Source organism: Salvelinus alpinus, chromosome 2 (genome assembly GCF_045679555.1).
Source record: "Salvelinus alpinus chromosome 2, SLU_Salpinus.1, whole genome shotgun sequence".
Lineage (NCBI taxonomy): Eukaryota > Metazoa > Chordata > Actinopteri > Salmoniformes > Salmonidae > Salvelinus > Salvelinus alpinus.
Window position 1 is genome coordinate 48064273 of NC_092087.1, and position 26771 is coordinate 48091043.

A 26771-nucleotide genomic window follows, 5' to 3' on the forward strand; every position below is an offset into this window, starting at 1 on the left:
TTTATGCCTTTGTCAGCATGGCCATCTTTTCTATGAGATGTCAACCTGAGGTTTTATTTATCAGAACACAAAATCATGAAGTTAGCTATGCCATCATTTTATTTCGGTTTCCCGTGCAGCTGCAACAATTACTTGAACAAATTCTTTGAACAAAAACGATGGAAATACTTTTAACAATAATATTAACTGCAACCTTTATATAAATGTAGAAAGCATATAAAATGTAATCGGTCATAAAAGGAAAAAAGAGCACACACACATACACACACACACACTTATTATGACATAATACATTCTAAATGAGGAAACACTAGATATACTCTGGTAAGGTCTAGTTATCTACTGTAAACATCCTCCTTGTCCAAATCCATGTGTGTATGTGTGCGTACATGTGTACATGTCTGTGTTTCATGCGCATCTGTTTCTGTATGCGTACATGGGTTGGACTGTATGGTCATGGAGGTTTGTTTGAGTGTGTCTGTAAACTCACACATCCTGAGTGGAAGACAGGCTGACGTGGTAACTGATGACGGCCTCGGGTAGAAGTTGCCCCAAAACACAGATCTAGGGCTAGATTCTTTCAGATCCGCGCTTGCTGACACCCACATAGAGGTCAGAGGTGGAACTGCATTAGAGCTGTCAAATCAACAGGCGCTCCCGGCGTTATACCTAACGCGGACATTGCCATTGGCTGCACGGTATCGCATTAACAGAAATCTCATGCAGCCCTGTTTACAAGTTAGAACACTGGAATGTGAGATGTAATCTACACCTCGATTAGGCTGATAGAAATCCTCATTATTTTGTTTAATGATTTTGAATTTGAGCGTCATTATTTCTATACAGCCTACACATTCTCGGTCTGAACTTCTAACACAAGTGGGACGGTGTGGCTTCATGAGATCACCAGAGCAGCTGCTCACTGATTTGACAGCTCCAACCCAGTTACATCTCCGACACGCCAGAACATCAGCTATGCGGGTGTCGTCTATCGCTGGTTAATGCTTGATCTGATTGAATCTAGGCCCTAGTATCAGCGCAACCTTAACCTTGCCAAACCCTGACCTTGACCAATAGGGGAACAAAAAAAACCTATACCCAAGGTCAACTTCTACCCTCTCCTCAACTATCATTGGTGGGTGGGGGTGGGGCCTGAGACTGGGGGCGGGGATCAGGGCTGATCAGCCTATCCAGCTCATCGACCTGCGGGTTGGGTGTGGCTGCGGGTTGTGTTGGCTCCCCCAGAGAGGCGATGAGGTTGGGGACACTCTTGCTTCGGACGCACTGGAAGTCCACGTGTCGACTCTTCCCTTCCTCCTTCTCCCAGGACAGCTGGATGAAGGGCCGCTGCACGTAGTTATAGATGACCTCTGACCTCCCACCGGGACGGCGCTTCACCTTCTCCTTACAGGTAGGGTACCCTGGGATACATGAGGACCAGACGCACATCATGTTCAGTATCTCTGTAGGGTTTGCAGATTTGAGGGAAGCAAAATGTAGCCTATGGCATTGGAAGACTTGGGGCTAGATTCAATAAGTATTCCGGAAGATTTGTGTTATTGCGCAATTTAAATGTAAATGTAATTTTCGATTGAGACGACATATCCCACTGGGCACAGACGTCAGTTCAACGTCTAGTTTTGATTTAAATACGGTTGAGTTGTCAACTAACGTGAATTCAACGTAAAATCAACAAACAATTTCACCATGTCATTGGATTTAGGTTAAAAGCTGGATGAAAAAAAGGAGAATGTCTTGACGTTGATGACTTTTTGCGTATCCAATCAGTTCTCCACATTGATTCAACATCATCACATAACATATATTTTTTTTATTGAAATAACGTGGAAACAGCTTTGATTCAACCAGTTTTGCCCAGTGGGATGCAGCGTGTAACACAAATGCGGGAACATAGCCTTTAAATTTCAATCTAGCTATAGACGGGTTGGTTGCTTAGCAACAAAACCTCTGTATCCAACTATAGGGCAAAACAGACGGGGTTGGCTTAGATTGTTGATAACATGCCAACTATATTTAGTCTCCAATGTATATTGAAAATACATTTTCACAATGAGCACTTGTTGTTTCTCAAATACATCGTTACAGTTGTTGGTTAGCTAGCTAGCAAATGTTTTGCCATATTAGCATTGACATAAAATCAGACAAAACACCTCAAAACAAGACATAATATCAATAACAAGATGAAACGTGCCACTTAAGATTCCTCTCAATGTTACTAGCTATCTTGCCATCCAGAATCACAACAAAACATGGACTTCGTCCCCATTAAAACATGTGCATCGTTTTCATCTGCTAACCCATATATAGCATGGGTCTTCCGCGATACGGATTTGAATCTAAGCCTTAGATTTCTTATACCTATTTGTTTCTTTCAGATATTCAGACACCTAAGCAGAAGAGGCTAGGAGAAGAGGCTGAGGGCTAGCGGGTTGATTTGGGACATGGTAACGGACTCACCCTCAATGCCGATGCGAATGTTCTTCAGTCCTCTCTCCTTTAACAGTGCTTTGGCCACATCTCTGTTCTCTATGTACTTGAAGAAGCGGTAGAGCTTGGTGCTGTACAGAACTGGGCACATTGAAGAGAGAGAGAACAGGAAATAATATTGAACAAAGTGCTCACTCCAAAATTATTCATAATTATTTTCCAAAAAAGGTTGGGGCACTAGATTCTCAAAAGTCTAAAGTATAGAAAATGAAACAAACAGCACTGTCCGAAATATACATGTCAATGATCTATTTTATTAATAATGTATGATTCATTATAATTACCCTGAGAGAGGTGAAGGACTAGGTCACTTACTCTGTGAGTACTCCTCTCCCATGGGTGGAGGGTTGTCATGGTCCCAATCCACTATGTCATCATCTGTGAGAACTACGATGTGACACTCCCTCTCCCCCTCCTGAGCACTAGACACCATCACCGGAACAACTAGCTCCTCTAGGAAGACATCAAACTGACGCTTTGCACCGTCGTTGGACAGCTCATGCAGCAATGCACCTGGGACAGGAACGAATGGTCACACCATTTGAACTATGACCTCTGATTTGACATCATAGTCTCTTGTACATGGCAAAATGTATATTTCAATAGTGAAAATTCAAGATGAAGAAGACTCAGCAATTAGGAACAGGTTTTGAAAAGTGGTTTAACTTCATTTTGAAAACTGTGCATGCAATAATTGCAAAACATTACTCAACGTTTCGGTTTTGAACTGGGCCCTGGTCAAACCCGGTGTGACTGTGCTACTCACTGAGGTCTCGGCACCTGACGGTACTGTAGTCAAAGTTAATACAGAGGTAGTCACACGCTTCTCTGAGCTCAGACACTGACACCCCCTCTGGACACTGCAGGATACCCCCTTTGTAAAAGTCCTGCGAGAGAGGGAGAGAGAATGAGAGAGAGAGTCAAGGGACAGAGAGGAAGAGGGGGGAGAGAGAAACACAGTAGGTTAGTTTAGGTAAGGGAAGATATAAGCAATTTCATAACTCAGGGGAACTATTTTAAGTGAAACACACCAGGACGACTTTGAATATGCTGGCTCCGATTCCCTCAGCGATCTCATACTCTCCCTTGGCGTTTGGCCGGGTGAAGTGACGGGCAGGACCAAACATCCTGAGAATTCAAATGTGTTATTTATTTATTTCATTATACTAAATGTTCTCACAATAAGCATTTCCGAGTTTAATGCATGTTGAAAGCCTTGTCTGTGTAGATGTCCAGTTACCATTCAAGTCTTATTTCCTTTCTTTAGTACAGTGTTGTCACACCCTGATCTGTTTCACCTGTCTTTGTGCTTGTCTCCACCCCCCCTCCAGTTGTCGCCCATCTTCCCCATTATCCCCAGTGTATTTATACCTGTGTTCTCTGTTTGTCTGTTGCCAGTTTGTTTTGTTTCGTGAAACCTACCAGTGTTTGTTCCCCTGCTCCTGTCTGTTCTTGCTCCTGTTTTCTAGTCCTTCCCGGTTTTGACCGTTCTGCCTTCCCTGACCCTGAGTCTGCCTGCCGTTCTATACCTTGCCCCACCTCACTGGATTATTGACCCCTGCCTGCCCTGACCCTGAGACTGCCTGCCGTTCTGGACCTTTTGCAGCCTCTCTGGATTACTAACCTCTGCCTGTCTTTGACCTGCCGTTTGCCTGCCCCTGTACTATAAATAAACTTTTGTTTCTTCAACACTGTCTGCATCTGGGTCACACCTGAAACCTGAATCATAACAATGCCTACATTGTGTATGCGAGAGAAGGTGTTAATGAGAGGAATATTCCTGGGTAATATTTGACCAATCTCAGATTATTAGCCCAGATTAACCCAAATGGCCAATGGGTCAGAGTAAACATCACTCTCTGAGACTAGAAACAAACCACTCTGAAATGATTCCTGAGGGATTAGGGTTTTGTTAGTGTTTCTTCTTTATCTGTCCCTGGTCTAATAATAGGCTGTACTACTGTATTGGACACGGTGGTGATCCACGCGTGCCTGATGACTAACCTGGCCTGAGACCTGAAGACTTGCGCTAAGGCTTTGGCTGATTTAGGTCAGTGGGCTAGCACAATCTCAGTCTGTTATAATATAATAAAATAGTCTAAATCTGACACACAGATTGTGATGCTTAGGGGTCTGGACTTTACCTCCCCAGCATGGTGTCGGGGTGGGCGGTGAACAGGGCGGGGTCCACCACAAAGTGAGTCCCGTCCACCATCAGGGTCACCCGCTCATGGGGGAGGCGAGACAGGGGAGACAGGTTCTTCTCACCCCTCCCCTCACGTTGGAAGTCTGGACGTGCTGCCATGTCAATGTCTGGGAGAGAACAAGTGCCATCACAGTTGACCTCATGGATTTACATTTGTGCCAGAGATATCCTACAAATATGTCAACTGACAAATGTGGCCAAAACCATGAGGCAGTGAGGACACTGGCTCTGACATGGCTTTATCCCCCATTACTCCAACACAGCCATATCAGGGTTAGACGGAAACAAAGGTGGACTGGAGCAAAGACATGCCCTACTGTACTGTAGGTCTAATTGATGGTAAGGGGTCAGACAACTAGTAGTATACAGGCCTTCAAACTGGCCATCCCACTGAGTCAGTGAGCCTATTAGCCTGGTGCCCTGGACCCATCTGCTACTGTCAGCCTCCTCACTAAGTCCCGAGAGGAGGAGGAGATTACTGCAGTAGTGTACCGTAGCTGCACAGTAACATGCCAGCTTTTCCAGCCTCACCAGTTCTCCCAGTTATCTGGACTGGGATTGAGACAGACAGCAGCAGGAGGAGGGGTCATGGGAATAACTGTCGAGTGATGAAGTCGACAACAGTGGCCACAATACTCTCTGTCTTACATACAGTATCTGCTTGGGTCTCTGACATTGAAGCTTGTTTTGCTACTAACAAACGTGGCATTCATCTCCCACCAATAGGACAGTGACATCCCTCCTGCACTTAAACTTGGTATTCAGCTGAGGCAACAGAAATAAAGCATTACATACAGAAGTGAATGTGAGAGGACAAAGAGTAGGTATTATTCCAGTGGAATGAGAGATTTTGTTATTATTTTTATTTAACCTTTAGTTAACTAGCCAGTTAAGAAGAAATTCTTATTTAATGACAGCCTACCGGGGAACAGTGGGTTAACTGCCTTGTTCATGGGCAGAAAGACAGATTTTCACCTTGTCAGCTCAGGGATTCGATCCAGCAATCTTTCCTGTTACTGGTCCAACGTTCTAACCACTACGCTCTACCCAACGCTCTAACCACCTGCCGCTCAATTAGAACCTGTCTAATGAGAATAATCATTAGACAGGCCGTAAACTATGTTAATTTAGCTTTTCAAAGTAAAATAGATGTAGTAAAAGGGTAATTAGTTAAAGGGTAATTAATGCGTGGGTTATTCTACTGGTATAACACCTGAGTTGTAACAATGGTCTTCAACGGTGTGCAGTGCACAGCATTCCATTGTAGCCAACAGGTGGAAGACAGACAGGTTCTAATGTAACACAATGAGGAAAAGGGTTTGATGGGATGCAAATTATAACAACTGTTGAGGAGAGCTGATAATATTAACACTGCACTGTAACGTAACTGGTAGCCTAAGCCCAAAATCAAGATATATGGTAGGCTACCCCAACCCATACCGTATAGCCCCAACCCCATCAACAATTCTGTATTTGTCTAGCTAATAAACAGCACTGACTATTTTATTCAGTCTGCGTCCAGGGTGTTGACAATTTTCACTGTATCCGTCCCTGCTGATTTGAGATTTGACAGCGCTACGAATTACGCTGCGCCACATGTCTGGAGCTTACGTGCCCGTATCACGGTTTGCATACGTCATAACATAAATACAGAGCTGTATTATAAAATGCCATAATAACATTCAGATACAGTTGCAGACATATTACCAAAACATAAGCTATAGGCGACGGAGACCACCAGACAACGACTAACCACCAGACTTACCAGAACGTCTGAGTGAAAACGGCTGTTCTCTGTAACCGGTCTGTCACGCGAACGATGGACCCGATGCCAAGTGCCAGAGCGCGGGGTGCAGGAATATGGGTTTACCGAAAGCGCCCCAGCCCATACGGTGACAGCGGATCAGTGCTCTCAAATCCAATTACTCCCGATGTAGGAGACCCAAAGACTCTCGTAAGAGAATTCCTAATCCGTTTGTTTCAACGCGCAGAATTGCTACTGTGTATCTACATTTCCTTAACTGACCCCTACCATATATCTCCAATAATTTGACGGGGGGGTGTGAACTATTTTCACTTCATAAAGTCATATATATTGGTATGGTTTAGAGAAACAGTATTGAAACATATAAACAGAGAGAAAATAATAAAATGTCTCAAATAATGTTATCTGACCGTAAGGCGCTACAGAGGGTAGTGCTTACGACCCAGCACATGACTGGGGTCAAGCTTCTTGCCATCCAGGACCTATATAATAGGCGGTGTCAGAGGAAAGCCCATAAAATTGTCAGAGACTCCAGTCACCCAGGTCATAGAGTGTTTTCTCTGCTACCGCACGACAAGCGGTACCGGAGCACTAAGTCTAGGACCAAAATACTCCTTAACAGCTTCTACCCCCAAGCCATAAAACTGCTGAACAATTAATCAAATGGCCACCGGACTATTACATTTACCCCCCTCCATATGTTTTGAACACTGCTGCTACTCGCTGTTTATTATCTATGCATAGTCACTTCACCCCTACCTACAAAAAATTACCTCAACAGCACACTGACTCGGTACCGGTACCCCCTATATATAGCCTCGTTATGATACAAATATGATGGCAGTAAAGACATGACCCACCTTTTAGTAAAATCAAGTATAGGCGGTGGCGACCTGTCATTCAGGGCAGGTGGAGCTCATTTTTGCAAAAAATAAATACAACTTTTTTGGGGGGGAAGGGGGGGGGGGCTTGCCTGTTTTGTATGTTATTTTGGCATTAATACGTGTCACATATCAGTTTGCAAACAATGTAAAAAAAAATATATATCATTGAGTTAATAAAGCCGCATACAAACATGGTCTCTTTTTTGTTTTCTTGAGTAATGCAGCTCCAAAATACAGGTGTTTCAGCCTAGTTCAGTGCTTTCTGTGGTGGTGGGGCAAGCCAGCAGAAAATATGGAGCGTTGCGCTGTGATTGGCTCAGTGTTCTATCACTCATGGGGACACTACGTCACCTCCAAGTCTAAGGGTAGAGCTTGAAAATTCAAGCCCCTTGGGTGCTGCCATAGAGTTACATTAGAAGTGTCCATCCAAGAAGCTCAAGGTCATTGGCCACAGATAAAAGGACATCAAATCACGTTATATGTACAGTAGCTTTGATTGGATTGATCATGTCAACATCGTACTTTCAAAACCTTAGTGTAACGGCAGCCTTCCCTCTCTTCACGAGAAGAGAGCGTGTAACAGGGATCGGACCAAGACGCAGCGTAGCTCGTGTTCAACATGTTTAATTAACAAGACGAATACTGTGAACACTTACAAATACTACAAAATAACAAACGTGGCAAACCGAAACAGCCCTATCTGGTGCAGAGAAAACACAGAGACAGGAAACAACCACCCACAAATCCCCAACACAAAACAAGCCACCTACATATGATTCTCAATCAGGGACAACGATTGACAGCTGCCTCTGATTGAGAACCATATTAGGCCGAACACAGAAACAGACAAACTAGACACACAACATAGAATGCCCACCCAGCTCACGTCCTGACCAACACTAAAACAAGCAAAACACATAAGAACTATGGTCAGGACGTGACAGTACCCCCCTCCTGAGGTGCGGACTCCGAACGCACCCCTAAAACTCAAGGGGAGGGTCTGGGTGGGCATCTGTCCGCGGTGGCGGCTCCGGCGCAGGACGAGGCCACCACTCCACCATTGTCTTTGTCCCCCTCCTTAGCGTCCTTTTAGTGGTGACCCTCGCCCCCGACCTTGGCCTAGGAATCCTCACCAAGGTCCCCACTACATTGAGAAGACAGCTCAGGACAGAGAGGTAGCTCAGGACAGAGAGGTAGCTCAGGACAGAGAGGTAGCTCTGGACTGAAGGGCAGCTCCGGACTAATGGCAGCTCCGGACTGAGGGGAAGCTCCGGGCTGAGGGGCAGCTCATGACTGGCAGGCAGCTCATGACTGGCAGGCAGCTCATGACTGGCGGGCGGCTCTGGCGGCTCCTGACTGGCGGCCGGCTCTGGCGGCTCCTGACTGGCGGGCGGCTCTGGCGGCTCCTGACTGGCGGGCGGCTCTGGCGGCTCCTGACTGGCGGGCGGCTCTGGCGGCTCCTGACTGGCGGGCGGCTCTGGCGGCTCCTGACTGACGGGCGGCTCTGACGGCTCGGGACAGACAGGCGGCTCTGACGGCTCGGGACAGACGGGCGGCTCAGACGGCGCTGGGCAGACGGATGGCTCAGACGGCGCTGGGCAGACAGATGGCTCAGATGGCGCTGGGCAGACGGATGGCTCAGATGGCGCTGGGCAGACGGATGGCTCAGATGGCGCTGGGCAGACGGATGGCTCAGATGGCGCTGGGCAGACGGACGGCTCAGACGGCGCTGGGCAGGCAGGCAGCTCAGACGGCGCTGGGCAGGGAGGCAGCTCAGACTGCGCTGGGCAGGCAGGCAGCTCAGACGGCGCTGGGCAGACGAGCAGTGCAGGCGGCGTTGGGCAGACGGCCGACTCTGACCTGCTGAGGCGCACAGTAGGCCTGGTGCGTGGTGCCGGCACTGGTGGTACCGGACTGGAGACACGCACCTCAAGGCTAGTGCGGGGAGCAGGAACAGGGCACACTGGACTCTCGAGGCGCACTATAGGCCTGGTGCGTGGTACCGGCACTGGTGGTACCGGGCTGAGGGCACGCACCTCAGGGCGAGTGCGGGGAGAAGGAACAGGGCTCTGGAGACGCACAGGAGGCTTGGTGCGTAGTGCCGGAACTGGAGGTACTGGGCTGGAGACACGCACCACAGGGAGAGTGCGTGGAGGAGGAACAGGGCTCTGGAGACGCACTGGAAGCCTGGTGCGTGGTGTAGGCACTGGTGGTACTGGGCTGGGGCGGGAAGGTGGCGCCGGATATACCGGACCGTGCAGGCGTACTGGCTCCCTTGAGCACCGAGCACCGAGCCGAACACAGAAACAGACAAACTAGACACACAACATAGAATGCCCACCCAGCTCACGTCCTGACCAACACTAAAACAAGCAAAACACATAAGAACTATGGTCAGGACGTGACACTTAGCTAGCAGTCATCATCATGAATCAAGTCGACAATCTACTGGCATATCCTTTTCAATCCTTGTCAAATGAAGATAAATAATGAAGCGAAATTATAGATGAAACGTATAGGTGCTCATTGGCCATTGGACATAAACATTACACAACAAGTTGGAAATCGCAAATTCAACAATGAGTGGTTTGGAAGGAATCAGTGACAGTGGCTAACTGCAAGCATTGTAAAGCAATCACTAGCCTGCTATTCAGTGGAGTAGCTGTGTGGTCCCAAATCTGGGATTAAGGGGCTTTTTTCCAAATTTGAAATTATAAACATTCAACATTGGCCGTGCTGTCAATGAAGCATGATTTGTGCCGTGCTCAAAACAACTGTTAACTCGGAAATGCGAAAACTTGACTTCAGTGAGTTCAAGACAACTGGGAAGTCGGGAATAAATGAGCTCCGACTGGGAAAATATGTTTTGAATGGTCATCCAACTCGAAATTGTAAATCCAGCCTCTTTCTAGAGCTACGACCTGAAGATCAATGACGTAATCATGATTCAACCTAGTTTTTTTCAGAGTTCCCAGTTCTTTTGAAAGCACCATAAATCCAAAGAATGACAGACTTTGATGACAAAATTTGCCAACATAGGACCGCCGTGTCATGTTCAAGTGAGCACAGCACAACAAGGTGAGTCCTGCTGTATGCTGCTGCATAAATTATGTAAAATACCAGGGAGATATGTATACTGTAGCTAAGAAAGTAATACTAAGTGAATGTTGTGTAGTAAGGTGTTAGTAGCCCATGTGCCTCATCTTAATAATTTGGTCTATTTACCCCTCTTAATTTCGCCAACTGTTCTGACTTGGTGTACAGGGAGAACACTGTAAGAACGGCCGATGTTCTGAATTCTGTCGCTGTACATTTCAAAAGTGCTAAACAAATAGTTATATTGACTACATCTGTCCTAACTCGCTCATTAATGTCTTAATCGAAATTACGGATTGCCTCTTATCTGCTTGTCTTCCCCTTATGCCATAGTTTGTACATCTCAATTGTCATTAGAAACCACATTTGTTTAAGCAAGTCAGCCATATCAGCTAAATGAGGCTGAATGAACTGTTTTGCTGCCAGACAAGGCTCCGCTGATAGCCAGGTGTAGCAGTGGTAAGATGTTGGGACTGCTGTTGGGACAGCTTTATGTAGGCCGTTTGTGGGCACCGTTTTTTACCGTTATAGTGCAATTCATGTATTGTTTAGTGTTGTGTTGTGTAGCGGCTTTGCTAGCATATATCCTTCTTGTATTGTTTTTTGCCCCATCAAGAGTTACATGCTAAAATCACCACTGAGTATAGGCTACACGTTATACACATTACACACCTTTGCTTTGTTTAAAAAGGCCTGTGGGAACACCAGATTTTATCATTCAAAACTTATTGAGATTCAAATGTTATTTTATATTCTTTTTTGCCTTCATCACACTACAGCTATTTTATTTTGCCTTTATTTAACCAAATTACAGATGAATCATTAAAAAGACAATACCACTACCTCTTGAAATACAACCTAATCACTTTTAATCTTTTAAAAGGGGCAATCTGTGATTGCTATTATGCATTTGTGGACTTTCTAACAAATTATGTACACATTAATACTTGAAGAATATAACGTATAAATGCCTTATAGAGCTCCTATAGAGCTACATTTTTATGGAATGGTCTGCCTACCCATGTGTGACACGCAGACTCGGTTTCAACCTTATTATTGAAGACTCATCTCTTCAGTAGGTCCTATGATTGAGTGTAGTCTGGCCCAGGTGTCAGGTTTTGGCCAAGACTGTTCGGGTTTTTTGTCACTAGATGTCCCCATTGCACCTTTTTTGTACCTTTTGTTTTTCTTGCTCCAATTATTGTTTGCACCTGTAGGTCATTCCCTTGTTAGTATTTAATCCCTGTGTGTTCCTTAGTTCCTTGCTCTGTGTTTGTAAGTTAGCACCCAGCCCCAGCCCAAGCCTTGTTTTATTCAGTGTTTTCTCTTGTTGGATTTTCCAGAGGTTCTCTGGTTTAGTTTTGTGTATTATTTGAGTAGTCTTTTGAGGTTTGTTTTTCCCTGCTGTTTTTTACCACTTTGTGGAGTTTCTTTAGTATTTTGGAGGATTTCCATTTTTGTGCCTTTTGGCTTGATTTTTGGACATTGTGGTTTTAGTTTCTTTGCCTGGAGATTTTGTTCTTTATTAAACCACTATCGCTAGTACTGCTGTGTCTGCCTCATCTTCTGGGTTCTGACGATTATTAGTGACTGTTTCTCGCACCGGGTCCTGACAGAAACACAGAGCCATTATAATGAACCCAGAGGCAGCCAGTACCCAGGATCTTTTTTCCATGCTGTCCCACCACGAGGGGACTGTCCAACGCCACGAAGCTGCTCTGGTTCAGCAAGAGGCCTTAATGGCTAGACATTCTCAACTTCTGTCAGAGATGCTGACTTCCATAAAGCAGATTTCGGATCGACTTTCCCCGGCAACCGCTTCTGCTCCAGTTCATCAGATTCAAGTACCCCTGGCAGTTAACCCCCTGGCTGAACCTCGTCTACCGCCTCCCCAACGGTTCTCAGGGGATCCGAGTGTTTGTAAGGGGTTTTTCACCCAATGTTCTCTCTCCTTTGAGCTGCAACCATCGTCGTTTCCCACCGACCGGTCCAAGATAGCATATATCATCACCCTGCTGTCGGAAAAAGCCCTAGCCTGGGCTACTGCTGTTTGGGATGCCCAAAGTCCCTGCTGTGCCAGCTACTCTACCTTTGCTGAAGAATTCAAGCGAGTGTTTCAAGGTCCTACCAACGGCCCTGACTCAGCCAAACAGCTCCTGACTCTCCGCCAAGGTCGGCGCAGCGTGATGGACTATGCCATCCAGTTCCGCACTGTGGCAGCAGCAAGTGGCTGGAACGACGAGGCGCTCACAGTGTGTTTTTTGAAGGGTCTTTCTGACACCATCCAAGATGAACTGGCCACTCGGGAACCACCGGACAACCTCGAGTCCCTTATCAAGTTGGCTTCACGCATAGACCAGCGTCTGAGAGAGAGAGAACTCAACCGCAGACCGCTCACCCTAGCTCCTATCGGTTCCAGCTCCGAGTCTCCACCTTTATCCTCGCTGGCTCCACCAGAACCCATGCAGGTTGGACGCATCTCCCAGGCTGAGAGAGACCGCCGGATGAGGGAGCGATGCTGTCTATATTGCGGCAAACCGGGCCATTTCCGCTCCACGTGTCCCGGGCTCCAGGGAAACGTACTCTCCCGTGCAGGCCTGGGAGGACTGTAACGGGAAACATAACCTCCTCCCATCCATCCAACTCCCGCCTGCTCATTCCAGTTACCCTTTCCTGGGACAACCACAAGTTTTCTCTTCAAGCCTTGGTAGACTCTGGAGCCGCAGGTAACTTCATGGATGGAGTCTGGGCGAAGGAGAATGGCGTTCCTTCTGAACCTCTAAGTGACCCCATAAGGGTTACTACGTTGGATAGAAGTCCTTTGGGATCTGGACTTGTCACTCGTGCCACTACCCCCTTGAGACTTTCAGTTTCCCAACACCAGGAAGTGATGAACTTTCATCTGATCTCATGTTCCGAGTTCCCTCTCGTCCTTGGTTATCCCTGGCTTCACAGCCATAACCCTCACATCGACTGGTCTGTGGGCACTATCAAGCAGTGGGGTCCTACGTGTCAAGCCACTTGTATCTTCCCGAGTTCCCAGAGTTCCCCTTCCGAGTCTCTAGAATCCATCGACCTGTCCCGAGTTCCCGAGTGTTACCATGACCTCAAACTGGTATTTAGCAAACAGAGGGCCACCAAACTACCACCCCATAGATCTTACGATTGCACCATCGACCTGTTGCCGGGGACCTGTCCTCCCAGGGGTCGGATCTTTTCCCTTTCTCCTCCCGAACGAGCTGCTATGGATACCTACATCAAGGACGCTCTGGCAGCAGGCCTCATGCGTCCATCTACCTCGCCGGCGGGAGCAGGGTTTTTCTTTGTGGCCAAGAAAGACGGTGGATTACGACCTTGCATCGACTACCGGGGACTCAATGCCATAACCGTCCGTAACCGCTACCCGCTACCCCTTATGGCCACAGCCTTTGAGCTGCTCCAGGAAGCAGTTGTCTTCACTAAGCTTGACCTGCGGAACGCATACCATCTTGTGCGGATCAAACCCGGGGACGAGTGGAAGACCGCTTTCAACACGCCTACTGGTCACTACGAATACTCGGTGATGCCCTTCGGCCTGACCAACGCTCCGGCTGTGTTCCAAGCGCTCATAAACGATGTGCTTAGGGATATGCTTAACATCTTTGTGTTTGTTTACTTGGATGACATCCTCATCTTTTCGAGCTCCCTTCAAGAACACATTAAGCATGTCAGACAAGTGCTCAAACGCCTCCTAGACAGCCATTTGTACGTTAAGCCGGAAAAGTGTGAATTCCATTCCTCTCGAGTACAATTCCTGGGATTTATAGTGGAACCCGGTCGAGTCCAGATGGACCCCAAGAAGGTAGGGGCGGTAGCGGATTGGCCCACCCCCAAGTCCGTTAAGGAAGTTCAGCGTTTCCTGGGCTTCACCAACTTTTACCGCAAGTTCATCAAGAACTTCAGCTCGGTGGCAGCCCCTCTCTCAGCTGTAACCAAGGGTGGCAACACAAGGTTTCTGTGGGGAAGAGAAGCTGAGACGGCCTTCCAAGGACTCAAGCAGCGCATCCTCTCTGCTCCCATCCTGACACTACCAACGGCGGATGAACCTTTTGTGGTGGAGGTAGACGCATCAGAGGTTGGGGTTGGAGCTGTCCTGTCTCAGAGGGGTGAAGACAAGAAGCTTCATCCTTGCGCCTTCTTCTCTCACCGGCTTACCCCGGCCGAGAGGAATTACGATGTGGGGGATCGTGAACTCCTAGCGGTTAAGATGGCATTGAAGGAATGGAGACACTGGCTCGAGGGGGCTTCTCAACCGTTTCAAGTGCTTACGGACCACAAAAATCTGGAGTATATCCAGCAGGCGAAGCGGTTGAACTCCAGACAAGCTCGATGGTCTCTTTTCTTCAGCCGATTTCAGTTTATCCTCACCTATAGACCCGGGTCGAAGAATCTCAAACCGGACGCCTTGTCACGAATCTACTCTCCTGCCATTCGAGAAGATACTGACATGACTGTCCTTCCGGCCGCTAAGATCGTGGCTCCGATCTCGTGGCAAGTGGAGGATACCGTGAAACAAGCTCAAGCCATCGAACCGGGCCCTGGAGGAGGTCCTGCTAATCGGTTGTTTGTTCCCAAGGCAGCAAGGTCCCAAGTCCTTCTGTGGGGGCACTCCTCTCGCCTCACCTGTCACCCGGGCGTAGGTCGCACCTTGGAGTTCATCCAGCGTAAGTTCTGGTGGCCCACCATAAAAGAAGACGTTGCCACTTTCGTCAAGGCCTGTTCCGTGTGCTGCCAGGGCAAATCTTCTCACCTCCGCCCTCAAGGACTCCTTCACCCTCTATCTATTCCCCACCGACCCTGGTCCCATATCTCGTTGGACTTTATTACTGGCCTTCCTCCGTCCCATGGTAATACTACGATCCTAGTCATCATCGACAGGTTTTCTAAGGCGGCCAGGTTTGTTCCCTTGACCAAATTACCTTCTGCCAAGGAAACAGCTGAGTTGGTGATTAACCATGTGTTCCGAGTCTTTGGGATTCCGCAAGATATGGTTTCCGACAGAGGTCCCCAGTTCGCCTCAAGGTTTTGGAAGGCCTTCTGCCAACTCATAGGGGCCACGGCCAGTTTATCTTCAGGGTACCATCCGGAGTCCAATGGCCAAACTGAGAGGATGAATCAGGAGCTGGAAACCACCCTCAGATGCATGGTTTCCAACAACCCGTCCACATGGTCATCATTCATTGTTTGGGCCGAGTACGCGCACAACACCTTGTGCTCCTCCTCCACTGGTATATCCCCGCATGAGTGTCAGTTTGGCTATGCGCCTCTATTGTTCCCGGACCAGGAGGCAGAAGTCAGAGTGCCTTCAGCCTCGAGGTTCATCAGACGCTGTCGGCTTACGTGGAAGAAGGCACGTCTTAATCTTCTGCGTTCCTCTCAGCAGTACCAACGACAAGCCAACAGACGTCGCCGTCCCGGTCCTACCCTGTACCCCGGCCAGAGAGTATGGCTCTCAACTAAAAATGTACCACTACGGGTGGAGTCTCGCAAGCTGTCCCAGAGGTTCATCGGTCCCTTTAAGATTGCCAGGAGAGTCAATCCCGTTACTTTTCGCCTGCACTTACCCAGATCCCTTAAGATCAATCCAACATTTCACATCTCTTTATTAAAACCTGTTGTTTTTTCTCCCCTTATCCCGGCAGGCAGACCTCCCCCTCCGCCCCGTGTCATCGGTGGCCAGTCGGCTTATACCGTCCACCGGATACTGGATTCCCGCCGGGTGCAGCGGTCCTGGCAGTATCTGGTGGACTGGGAAGGCTACGGTCCCGAGGAGCGCTCCTGGGTTCCTGCCAAGGACATACTGGACCCTGACCTCATTCGTCAGTTCAGGACCCTCCACCCTGAGAAGGCTGGTAGGAACGTCAGGAGCCGTTCCTAGGAGGGGGATTCTGTCAGGTTTTGGCCAAGACTGTTCGGGTTTTTTGTCACTAGATGTCCCCATTGCACCTTTTTTGTACCTTTTGTTTTTCTTGCTCCAATTATTGTTTGCACCTGTAGGTCATTCCCTTGTTAGTATTTAATCCCTGTGTGTTCCTTAGTTCCTTGCTCTGTGTTTGTAAGTTAGCACCCAGCCCCAGCCCAAGCCTTGTTTTATTCAGTGTTTTCTCTTGTTGGATTTTCCAGAGGTTCTCTGGTTTAGTTTTGTGTATTATTTGAGTAGTCTTTTGAGGTTTGTTTTTCCCTGCTGTTTTTTACCACTTTGTGGAGTTTCTTTAGTATTTTGGAGGATTTCCATTTTTGTGCCTTTTGGCTTGATTTTTGGACATTGTGGTTTTAGTTTCTTTGCCTGGAGATTTTGTTCTTTATTAAACCACTATCGCTAGTACTGCTGTGTCTGCCTCATCTTCTGGGTTCTGACGATTATTAGTGACTGTTTCTCGCACCGGGTCCTGACACCAGGAGTGTGAAGGTGAACGGAAAGGCACTGGAGCAACGAACCGCCCTTGCTGTCTCTGCCTGGCCGGTTCCCCTCTCTCCACTGGGATTCTCTGCCTCTAACCCTATTACAGAGGCTGAGTCACTGGCTTACTGGTGCTCTTCCATGCCGTCCCTATGAGGAGTGCGTCACTTGAGTGGGTTGAGTCACTGGCATGATCTTCCTGTCTGGGTTGGCGCCCCCCCTTGGGTTGTGCCGTGGCGGAGATCTTTGTGGGCTATACTCGGCGTTGTCTCAGGATGGTAAGTTGGTGGTTGAAGATATCCCTCTAGTGGTGTGGGGGCTGTGCTTTGGCAAAGTGGGTGGGGTTATATCCTGCTTGTGTGGCCCTGTCCGGGTGTATCGTCGGATGGGGCCACAGTGTCTCTCGACCCCTCCTGTCTCAGCCTCCAGTATTTATGCTGCAGTAGTTTACGTGTCGGGGGGCTAGGGTCAGTCTGTTATATCTGGAGTATTTCTCCTGTCTTATCCGGTGTCCTGTGTGAATTTAAGTATGCTCTCTCTAATTCTCTCTCTCTTTCTCTCTTTCTTTCTTTCTTTCTCTTTTTCTCTCTCTCGGAGGACCTGAGCCCTAGGACAATGCCTCAGGACTACCTGGCCTGATGACTCCTTGCTGTCCCCAGTACACCTGGCCATGCTGCTGCTCCAGTTTCAACTGTTCTGCCTGCGGCTATGGAACCCTGACATGTTCACCGGACGTGCTACCTGTCCCAGACCTGCTGTTTTCAACTCTAGAGACAGGAGGAGCGGTAGAGATACTCTGAATGATCAGCTATGAAAAGCCAACTGACATTTACTCCTGAGGTGCTGACCTGTTGCACCTTCGACATCCACTGTGATTATTATTATTTGACCCTGCTGGTCATCTATGAACATTTGAACATCTTGTTCTGTTATAATCTCCACCCGGCACAGCCAGAAGAGGACTGGCCACCCCTCATAGCCTGGTTCCTCTCTAGGTTTCTTCCTAGGATCTGGCCTTTCTAGGGAGTTTTTCCTAGCCACCGTGCTTCTTCACCTGCATTGCTTGCGGTTTGAGGTTTTAGGCTGGGTTTCTGTACAGCACTTTGAGATATCAGCTGATGTAAGAAGTGCTTTATAAACACTTTTGATATGATTTGATGGTCAGTCTGGCGGGTAGCCTAGCGGTTAAGAGCATTGGGCCAGTAACCGAAAGGTTGCTGTTGTCACGTTCCTGACCTTATTTCCTTTGTTCAGTATTGTTTAGTTGGTCAGGGCGTGAGCTGGGTGGGCATTCTATGTTATGTGTTTCTATGTTGGGTTCATTGTCAACTAGCCTGATATGGTTCTCAATCAGGGGCAGGTGTTTTACATTTCCTCTGATTGAGAACCATATTAAGGTAGGCTGTTCTCACTGTTTGTTTGTGGGTGATTGTTGCTGTGTCTGTGTTTGTTCGCCACACGGTACTGTTTCGTTTCGTTTCGTTCGTTCGTTTGTTCCTGTTCGTGCGTTCATGTTTTATGTTCTCAAGTTCAGGTCTGTTCACGTCGTTTTGTTTTTTGTATTTTGTCAGTGTTCTGTTCAGTTGGATAAATCATTACAATTCAACATCATGAACATTCACCACGCTGCGCCTTGGTCCTCCTCTCTTTCACCCGAAGACGATCGTGACAGCTGTTTCGAATCCCAAAGCGAGCAAGGTGAAAAAAATCTGCAATTCTGCCCTTGAGCAAGGCATTTAACCCCCAACAATGTTGATTGAGGCAGCCCCTGCACCTCTCTGATTCAGAGGGGTTGGGTTAAATGCCAAAGACACATTTCGGGTGAATGCCTTTAGTTGCACAATTTACTAGGTATCCCCTCTCATCCATAGTTCTGTCTATGAATTTGAGAGTGGTTACATTTCTCCAGCCCCATCCCTCAGTTGTTTACCAAAAGTGGTGAGGTTGCTGCTCTGTTATTGTTTGAACTGCAGATAGTCACTTTAAATACTTAAACAATGAATGAATTTTTTTGTACCAAATTGTTTTATTTCTTATTTATTTAGTTGGGGAGGGGGCGGGGGGGTAGTTACAGGTACAACAATTAATATTCTTTATAAATAATCTAACATTTAATTTTCATAATAAGTAGGTTTCAACCAAATCGCTCTACCTCAAAAAGAAAATAGGACAAAATGCCATCTACAGAGAGGACTTTAAACCCTTGGTATACTACACCATAAATTGTCCATATCTCATACACACTGCTCGCTATCCACAAATACAATCCCAACCATTGACTCTAACCTTACTCTTCATCCTAACCTCATCTTTAACCACATCCTCTTATCTGCACTTTAGTCCATTCTACAGTAGCATGGCCAGCTAGTGACTACCCTACACCACAAGGCTTTTCTCCCATGTTACACTACATGGTCATCCTCTCCGTGCTGGAGATGATGTACATGTTTGAGATATAGGATTTACAGTTTTAAAAAAGTCCAGGTATTGTGAATACATGTTGATATGTGGAGATCTGTACAGAATGTGTGTGTATCTTGAACATGCACGTTAGCTTTGTCAATACAGCTTACATCCTGAGATGGTCCTAATATGGACACCGTATACATGATCCAGCCCAGAGACATCCTGACCCAGCTATGTCTTGCCTTGTCATCATGACAGAATTCAAAGAATGCCCCCTGAAAAGTAACTTCCTGACCCTGCAAGAATACTTAGAAAACACAACCTTCCCTTCCTCTTTGAGCTAATCACTGACACAACCGTATTCAGTACCTACCCAACTACAGGTGCATTAGTGATTACTTCAAAGATGGAGGGAAAGACGTTATTTTTCCAAACAGGGCCGACATTTTATACAAGCGAAACTTCCTTAAATTGAGACTCGAGAACTTGTTTAATCGGGACGACGGGATGTTCACCTGAACTCAACGTAAGTCCGAACAGTAGTCTGTTCTGTGAACATAACATGGTAAAGATATGTTCACATATCGTAAGTCTGCTCTCTCCCGGGGAAAGTCTTTATATCAACCAAGAGAGAAATCATCCAAAGTCAGAATATCACCACAACAGTGGATTCATAAAGCCTGCTTAACCAATCAGATGATATCACTCGCTATGAAGGCACCCAATAAGGCAGCTTGATTCGGCCTCATGACGATTTTTTCTTGAGTGATGGTCGGGGGGACGGAACATAATTACAAATCATTTGTAGACTGCAATTTGACTGCAAGAAGCCCAAACAGATATCATATTTGACTAAAGCATAATCATTTCAAACCTTGCTTACATTTGAATACGATCAGTGTGTCTCTCTATTATGCGTGAGAATACTTGGGAACAGATTTCCAAAATTAAAATCACATGGAGCTGATTTCCTAGTGTTTTTACAAACTTTTATATCCAACAATGGAAATTCAAAAATATCCTATATATCAGTGGGGCAAAAAAGTATTTAGTCAGCCACCAATTGTGCAAGTTCTCCCATTTAAAAAGATGAGAGAGGCCTGTAATTTTCATCATAGGTACACTTCAACTATGACAGACAAAATTAGAAAAAAAAATCCAGAAAATCACATTGTAGGATTTTTTATGAATCTATTTGAAAATTATGGTGGAAAATAAGTATTTGGTCAATAACAAAAGTTTATCTCAATACTTTGTTATATACCCTTTGTTGGCATTGACAGAGGTCAAACGTTTTCTGTAAGTCTTCACAAGCTGGGATTTTTGCTCACCGTTCTTGTGATCATTTTGACCCCACGGGGTGAGATCTTGCGTGGAGCCCCAGATCGAGGGAGATTATCAGTGGTCTTGTATGTCTTCCATTTCCTAATAATTGCTCTCACAGTTGATTTCTTCAAACCAAGCTGCTTACCTATTGCAGATTCAGTCTTCCCAGCCTGGTGCAGGTCTACAATTTTGTTTCTGGTGTCCCTTGACAGCTCTTTGGTCTTGGCCATAGTGGAGTTTGGAGTGTGACTGTTTGAGGTTGTGGACAGGTGTCTTTTATACTGATAACAAGTTCAAACAGGTGCCATTAATACAGGTAACGAGTGGAGGACAGAGGAGCCTCTTAAAGAATGTGAGGGCCTCCCGGGTGGCGCAGTGGTCTAGGGCACTGCATCGCAGCGCTAGCTGCGCCACCAGAGTCTCTGGGTTCGCAACCAGGCTGGCAGCGACCGGGAGGTCTGTGGGGCGACGCACAATTGGCCCAGCGTCGTCCGGGTTAGGGAGGGTTTGGCCGGTAGGGATATCCTTGTCTCATCGCGCTCCAGCGGCTCCTGTGGCGGGCCGGGCGCAGTGCGCGCTAACCAAGGGGGCCAGGTGCACGGTGTTTCCTCCGACACATTGGTGCGGCTGGCTTCCGGGTTGGAGGTGCGCTGTGTTAAGAAGCAGTGCGGCTTGGTTGGGTTGTGCTTCGGAGGACGCATGGCTTTCGACCTTCGTCTCTCCCGAGCCCGTACGGGAGTTGTAGCGATGAGACAAGATAGTAATTACTAGCGATTGGATACCACGAAAATTGGGGAGAAAAGGGGGTAAAATTTTTAAAAATTAAAAAATCCTACAATGTCATTTTCTGGATTTTTTCTCCTCATTTTGTCTGTCATGTGTGTCATGTGTGTCATGTGTGTCTATGATGAAAATTACAGGCTTCTCATCTTTTTAAGTGGGAGAACTTGCACAATTGGTAGCTGACTAAATACTTTTTTGCCCCACTGTATATATATATATATAGATATATATGTTTTTTTTTGCAAAAACAACTTGGGGGGTCAAATAAAACCACCTATGGGCTAAATTCATCCCACGGGCCACCAGTTGGGAAACCCTGCAGTAAGGACTGTCCTATTTGTAGAATCTGGCATTTATGCCTCAGCACGTGATGTCACTCGATGACATACTGCGGTGCTACGCAAGACAGGCCTATTGGCCTACACAACATCCCTGGGTGTTGTTGATTGGTTGGCCTTTCTCTGTGATCTGCGAGGGGGCCTGATTGGAGTTGTGGCAACGCTCCCTCTGCGACCATTCATAAGCTCAGTGGCGGAACTTTCCATGTCCACAGGGTCAAAGTTCAACGCTTCAGCCATTTCCCGTTTCGTCACCGACACAAAACGAGGGTCCCTGGCCAAGCTCTCCAACCCCCCGTTTATCAAGACCTAACAGAGGTGAAAGACATGAGGAGAGAGGAGAGCGAGAGAGAATAACTGTAAGTGTCTGATTCAAAATGAGTTCTGACGAGTGTTCCATGTCAATGTCATTAATACAATATGAATTCAGTATGTACGAAATGCAGTGCCTGGTCTCTCCACTCACCTCCTGTATAAGTGTATCGAAGGCGCTGTCTGGACCCTGGGCCTGGGCCTGCTGGGGGCTGAGGGGCTCTCTGTGGGTCTCAGCGTCCTGCCTGGGTCCAGCTACTGTCTGCAGCTGCCAGTCTCTGTCTGGGGAACTTCTGCTGGTTGAGATGGTATAGACCTGAACCCGGTCATATGTCCCATAAGAAAAGCTACAGAAGGACAAAGAATCAGCTTGTTATCCACCTGCTTTATTACTGTGTAGTGTGACCTCTCAGCTAAGGAAAACAAACACACAAAACACACAAAAAATGACCACTCACACACACACTCACCTCTCCCCGGCATTGTTGTTGACATTGTTGTTGTTGGTTTTGTTAGGCGTTGAGGGGAAGAAGTCCTCGTTTGCATGGTAGGCAGGTGAACTGGTAGCCTCCCCGTCGTCTGATCTGCTCATCTGCAGGGGCCGCTGGCTGGTCACCTGCATGGAGACACAGACAGGTGAGTTACCTCCATCGGGACAGGAGTTTTTCCTGTCGACATGATCTGGAAAAACTCAGGGTCCATACCATGTAAAGCACTTTGAGTCCGAAGAAGGTTACATACTGTAAGTGTTAATACTGAAATGGTTGAAATGATGAAATGATGACCTGTGTAGCGTTAGGGTTACGGGTTCCTTCCTCCATGGTGAAGGAATCAACGTGGTTCCCAAACAGACCGCCCGCCCGCTGGAGGAAGAAAGGAACAACATTTCACAATAGAGGGGAGTTTTAATTCTCACCTTCAACTTGTCCTCTCTCCTCTCTTTCCCCCCCACTCCCTCTCCCCCCCACTCCCGCTCTCCTTTTACCCTGAAGATACCCTCCTCTGCTGCGTCCTCCATGGCTCTGTCCATCTCCTCCTCGTTCATCAGGTCTCCGGAGATGGCTCTCTGCAGCTCTGGAGCCGCCTCCTCCTCAATGCTCCTCAGACCTGCCTGGAAGAGAGGGATAGAGAGAGAGAGAGATATGGTGAGGGTATACCAATTAAGACTAGATCATTCATAAAAAGTCTAGATGACATTTATATTACACGTCATTAGGACAACTAGAAGGTATGCAATTATCAAATTCTGACGTGGCTAAGGTCTCACCTGTATCTCGTTCTTGGCGTTATTCTTGGTGGGTCGGAAGCCATAGTACTCCTCCTGTCTCTTCTTCAACTTCCTGAAGTAGTCCTGGATCAGGAAGGTGGCGTAGAACTTCCCCACGGTCACCTCATCATCTGACACACACACACACACCCATAAGAACATGGCAGCAAATTAGAATGAACTACTTGTTGTTGGACTATAAAGTTGAGGATTACGATAGGATGTTTGAACTCACCTCCGATTGGTGGTATGACCTGGTCCAGCAGCTTCATACTGGTGCGTTTCCAGATCTTCTTGATGATGGCCCTCAGCTCCTCATTGGCCTTCTCAAAGTTGCCTGACCAATGAGATAGCAACAGTGAGGCGGGGATATTAATACAACACTTTCAATTGGACCAGTCACTGACTACAGTACTCTGTAATTGACTGAAACACACACACCTTCAGTCTTGATCTTCAGCCCGGTCCTGACCAGTGCGAACAGCGTAGCGTTAAAGGTGACCGTTCCGTCACTGTTGAGTGGCATGTTCATGGACACCAGTCTCTGCAGGCAGAATCAATAAAGATATCATTAAAAAAAGGTGTCTGCTGCATAAATAGATATGTTAAATTAACACATACAATAAATGAACAGATTCCCTCCTGTATCTCTCACCTTGCAGGCTACTCTATGGGGGCAGAACTTTCCAAAACCCAGAGGAGGCTGGATCCTACGCAGCAGAGTCACCACGTCCAGGTGCTTAATACGCCCCCTGCAGGACAGGTGGGGAAACAACAGCTACTGTAAATAATCTAACTGCAGTACACTGATAATAGGATAAAAAGACGCATCATAAGATAAACCTGTAAGCCCCATTTTTACAGTCCATATATAGTAAACTAAGGGGCAACAAACACACACACTTACGTGGCCTCTGGGTCGTACTCTGCCCAGATCTTCCTGAACTCGTCCAGGTGATGAGGACCCAGGATGGACCAATCACGTGTAAGGTAGTCAAAGTTGTCCATGATGACGGCCACAAACAGGTTGATGATCTGTGGAGGACAACAGCATCATATGTGTGTGTGTGTGTGTGTGTGTGTGTGTGTGTGTGTGTGTGTGTGCGTGTGTCATTCACCAGGAAGGCACAGAGCATGTAGAAGCTGATGAAGTAGATGATGGCGAAGCTGGCTCCACAGGTCATTTCCTCCCCAGGCAGGTAGTCTGACTTAGGGTCACACCTCTTCCCATACAGACACGCCAACATTACTTCCTGCCATGCCTCACCTGTCGCACACCTGGAGGGAGAGAGAGAGGGGGGGGGGGGGGTTAGGAAGAGAGAGAGATAGAGAGAGGGAGGAGAGGGGGGGATAGAAAGAGAGATAGAGAGAGGGAGGAGAGGGGGAGGGGGGAGAGAGAGAGAGGTATGAAGAGGGAGAGGGGTAGGGGATAGAGAGAGAGCACAACTTGTTTTCAGCCCTTGTGTTGTAATCATTGAGTGTAAGGTACTCTTGCTATACCAGTCTGCTTTGTAAAGTGTCTGCAAAGGCAATGGAAGAAAATGGAAACAGAGTTAGTGGACTGATGGATCAGATCACCCACCTGAAGAGCAGCAGCACAGCATGGGGGAATGTCTGGAAGTTGTTGTTCCTGTTGATGTACGTCCCATCTATTAGCGCTATCTTACCAAATATCTGCAGGAGACACACACACACAGCTCATTAGAGAGTGCTGTACGTGTGTGTGTGTGTGTGTGTGTGTGTGTGTGTGTGTGTGTGTGTGTATGTGTGTATGTGTGTATGTGTGTATGTGTGTATGTGTGTATGTGTGTATGTGTGTGTGTGTGTGTGTGTGTGTGTGTGTGTGTGTGTGTGTGTGTGTGTCCAATACCTGCATCCCAACCACAGCATAGATGAAGAACAGCATGAGGATGAGCAGGGCGACGTAGGGCAGGGCCTGCAGCACAACAACCAATTACATAGTCAGACTGGTGCACACTGTCCAATCAAATCCTGAGACTTGTGAAAGGCAACATTTTCATGAATCTTACAGAATGAAAGGCAAAGAAACGGAGTGAACTCTGACCTGTAAGGACTTGATGAAGGTCCACAGAAGGTTCCGGATCCCTTCAGAACGGTTCAGCAGTTTCACCAGACGCATCACACGGAACAGTCGGAAGAAGGTGATTGACACACGGGCATTTTCAGAATCTGCTATCGCTTGCATTGGGTTCACCTCCTGAAGGCACCAAAGGAATAAACAGTTGCTGAAAATGCTTCTTGTCCTGGCTTTTACTGAGACTGAAGATCAAATCAAATCCAATTGTATTGGTCACATGCACACATTTAGCCGATGTTATTTGCGGGTGTAGCGAAATGCTTGTGTTCCTAGCTCCAACAGTTTAGGAGTATCTAACAATTTGCAATGCAATGTTTTGTACAATGAATAAACAATGCTAACGCGGAGTTTCATGCAATGTTTCATGCGATTTCATGCGATGCTCTTGCAGTGTCTACGGGCGAATAATTACAGCGCAGCCGTGGAGACAGTATAGTCCTCCAGAGGAGGCCAGGGCTGCCTGTGAGGGGGAGAGACGGGAGACACAGGAAGTGAAGTCAGACATGAAGTGACATCAGACACAGGTGGTGGAACAGGAAGTGGCGAAGGGGGACAGGGCCAGCTTTGGAGGTATGCGTGGAGCAAAGGTGGAGGAGAAAATGGAGGACGAAAGACTGCAGTAAGTGGGGAGAGAGAGGGAGAGAATGCATTTGAGCACAAAAAAGGACAACGTTGTAATATACGACTGGATGACGGCTGAGGGGTGAAGATGTGAAAATGGTTGATGGGGTCTTCTGAAGGTTTACTGTAATGGCAACTTGAGTTAACATTATGTTGTCTAAAATTACATTTACTTTTCCGAAGCGAAACATGTGAAATGCTGCTTTAAATCTAGAGCCTGACGCCAAACCTGTTGACTCAGTCCCTTGTACAGGAATCACAGTAAAAACCACAGAAGGATGTCAATCTCTTACTTACAAGTAGGAATGATTGACAGATCGCTGGACACACGGTGGTGGGAGGTGAAACAAGGTGACAGTGGTTGTTTTCTGCCCTTAACAACTGATCTGGAATCAGCCCTCTCAGTCTCAAACAGTAAAAGCAATGAGGGAAATGACCAAACGGTTATTATGTTAGGGGCATAAAGTAACCAAGCAGACAGGGTGTGGTGTGGTGTTCAAGGCGTGGCAGGTGGGTGAGGCAAGCTCCAGCCAGGTGCTGCAGGGCTTCAGGAGGACGGTGTGTTCGGGGGGTTGAGGGTGCAGCCGGGGCAGAGGTGGGTGGTAGTGCGAGGGTTACCCCTTGGCGAATACTGACCGCATCCTCAGTGCTATTATTGGGGCCGAGTTCTGACAGGGGAGCCTGGCCTGAGTTTCTCTAAGTGGGTGGGGTGTCAGACAGGG

At 47.3% G+C, this 26771-nt stretch overlaps 2 protein-coding genes across 3 annotated transcripts in view; both read right to left on the minus strand.

Annotated features, from left to right (window-relative positions):
• Positions 1–81: 81 nt before the first annotated feature.
• On the minus strand, positions 82–6763 carry LOC139563509 (BTB/POZ domain-containing protein KCTD20-like). Of its 2 annotated transcripts, XM_071382220.1 has the most exons (7): positions 6480–6762; positions 4653–4821; positions 3540–3636; positions 3275–3395; positions 2824–3021; positions 2479–2589; positions 82–1421 (listed from the first exon to the last, which is right to left on the minus strand). In XM_071382220.1, the coding sequence occupies exons 2-7, from the start codon at positions 4811–4813 to the stop codon at positions 1123–1125; spliced, it is 987 nt and encodes a 328-aa protein (XP_071238321.1). In that variant the 5' UTR covers positions 4814–4821; positions 6480–6762; the 3' UTR covers positions 82–1122. The 2 variants fall into 2 exon arrangements, with proteins under 2 accessions (XP_071238321.1, XP_071238329.1); XM_071382228.1 differs by lacking the exon at positions 4653–4821 and having other exon boundaries at positions 6480–6763.
• Positions 6764–21625: 14862 nt separating this feature from the next.
• Positions 21626–26771, minus strand: part of LOC139563518 (dihydropyridine-sensitive L-type skeletal muscle calcium channel subunit alpha-1-like) — a 32217-nt gene continuing 27071 nt past the window's right edge. The window contains exons 28-42 of the mRNA XM_071382237.1: positions 25841–25888; positions 25396–25548; positions 25201–25266; positions 24913–25004; positions 24449–24608; positions 24238–24365; positions 23986–24082; positions 23772–23874; positions 23566–23667; positions 23331–23461; positions 23049–23174; positions 22849–22926; positions 22534–22679; positions 22218–22410; positions 21626–22060 (exon numbers count right to left, since the gene is read on the minus strand). Of these exons, the coding sequence (XP_071238338.1) occupies positions 21833–22060; positions 22218–22410; positions 22534–22679; positions 22849–22926; positions 23049–23174; positions 23331–23461; positions 23566–23667; positions 23772–23874; positions 23986–24082; positions 24238–24365; positions 24449–24608; positions 24913–25004; positions 25201–25266; positions 25396–25548; positions 25841–25888 (1851 nt within the window). The 3' untranslated portion in view covers positions 21626–21832. The remainder of the gene's footprint in view (positions 22061–22217; positions 22411–22533; positions 22680–22848; positions 22927–23048; positions 23175–23330; positions 23462–23565; positions 23668–23771; positions 23875–23985; positions 24083–24237; positions 24366–24448; positions 24609–24912; positions 25005–25200; positions 25267–25395; positions 25549–25840; positions 25889–26771) is intronic.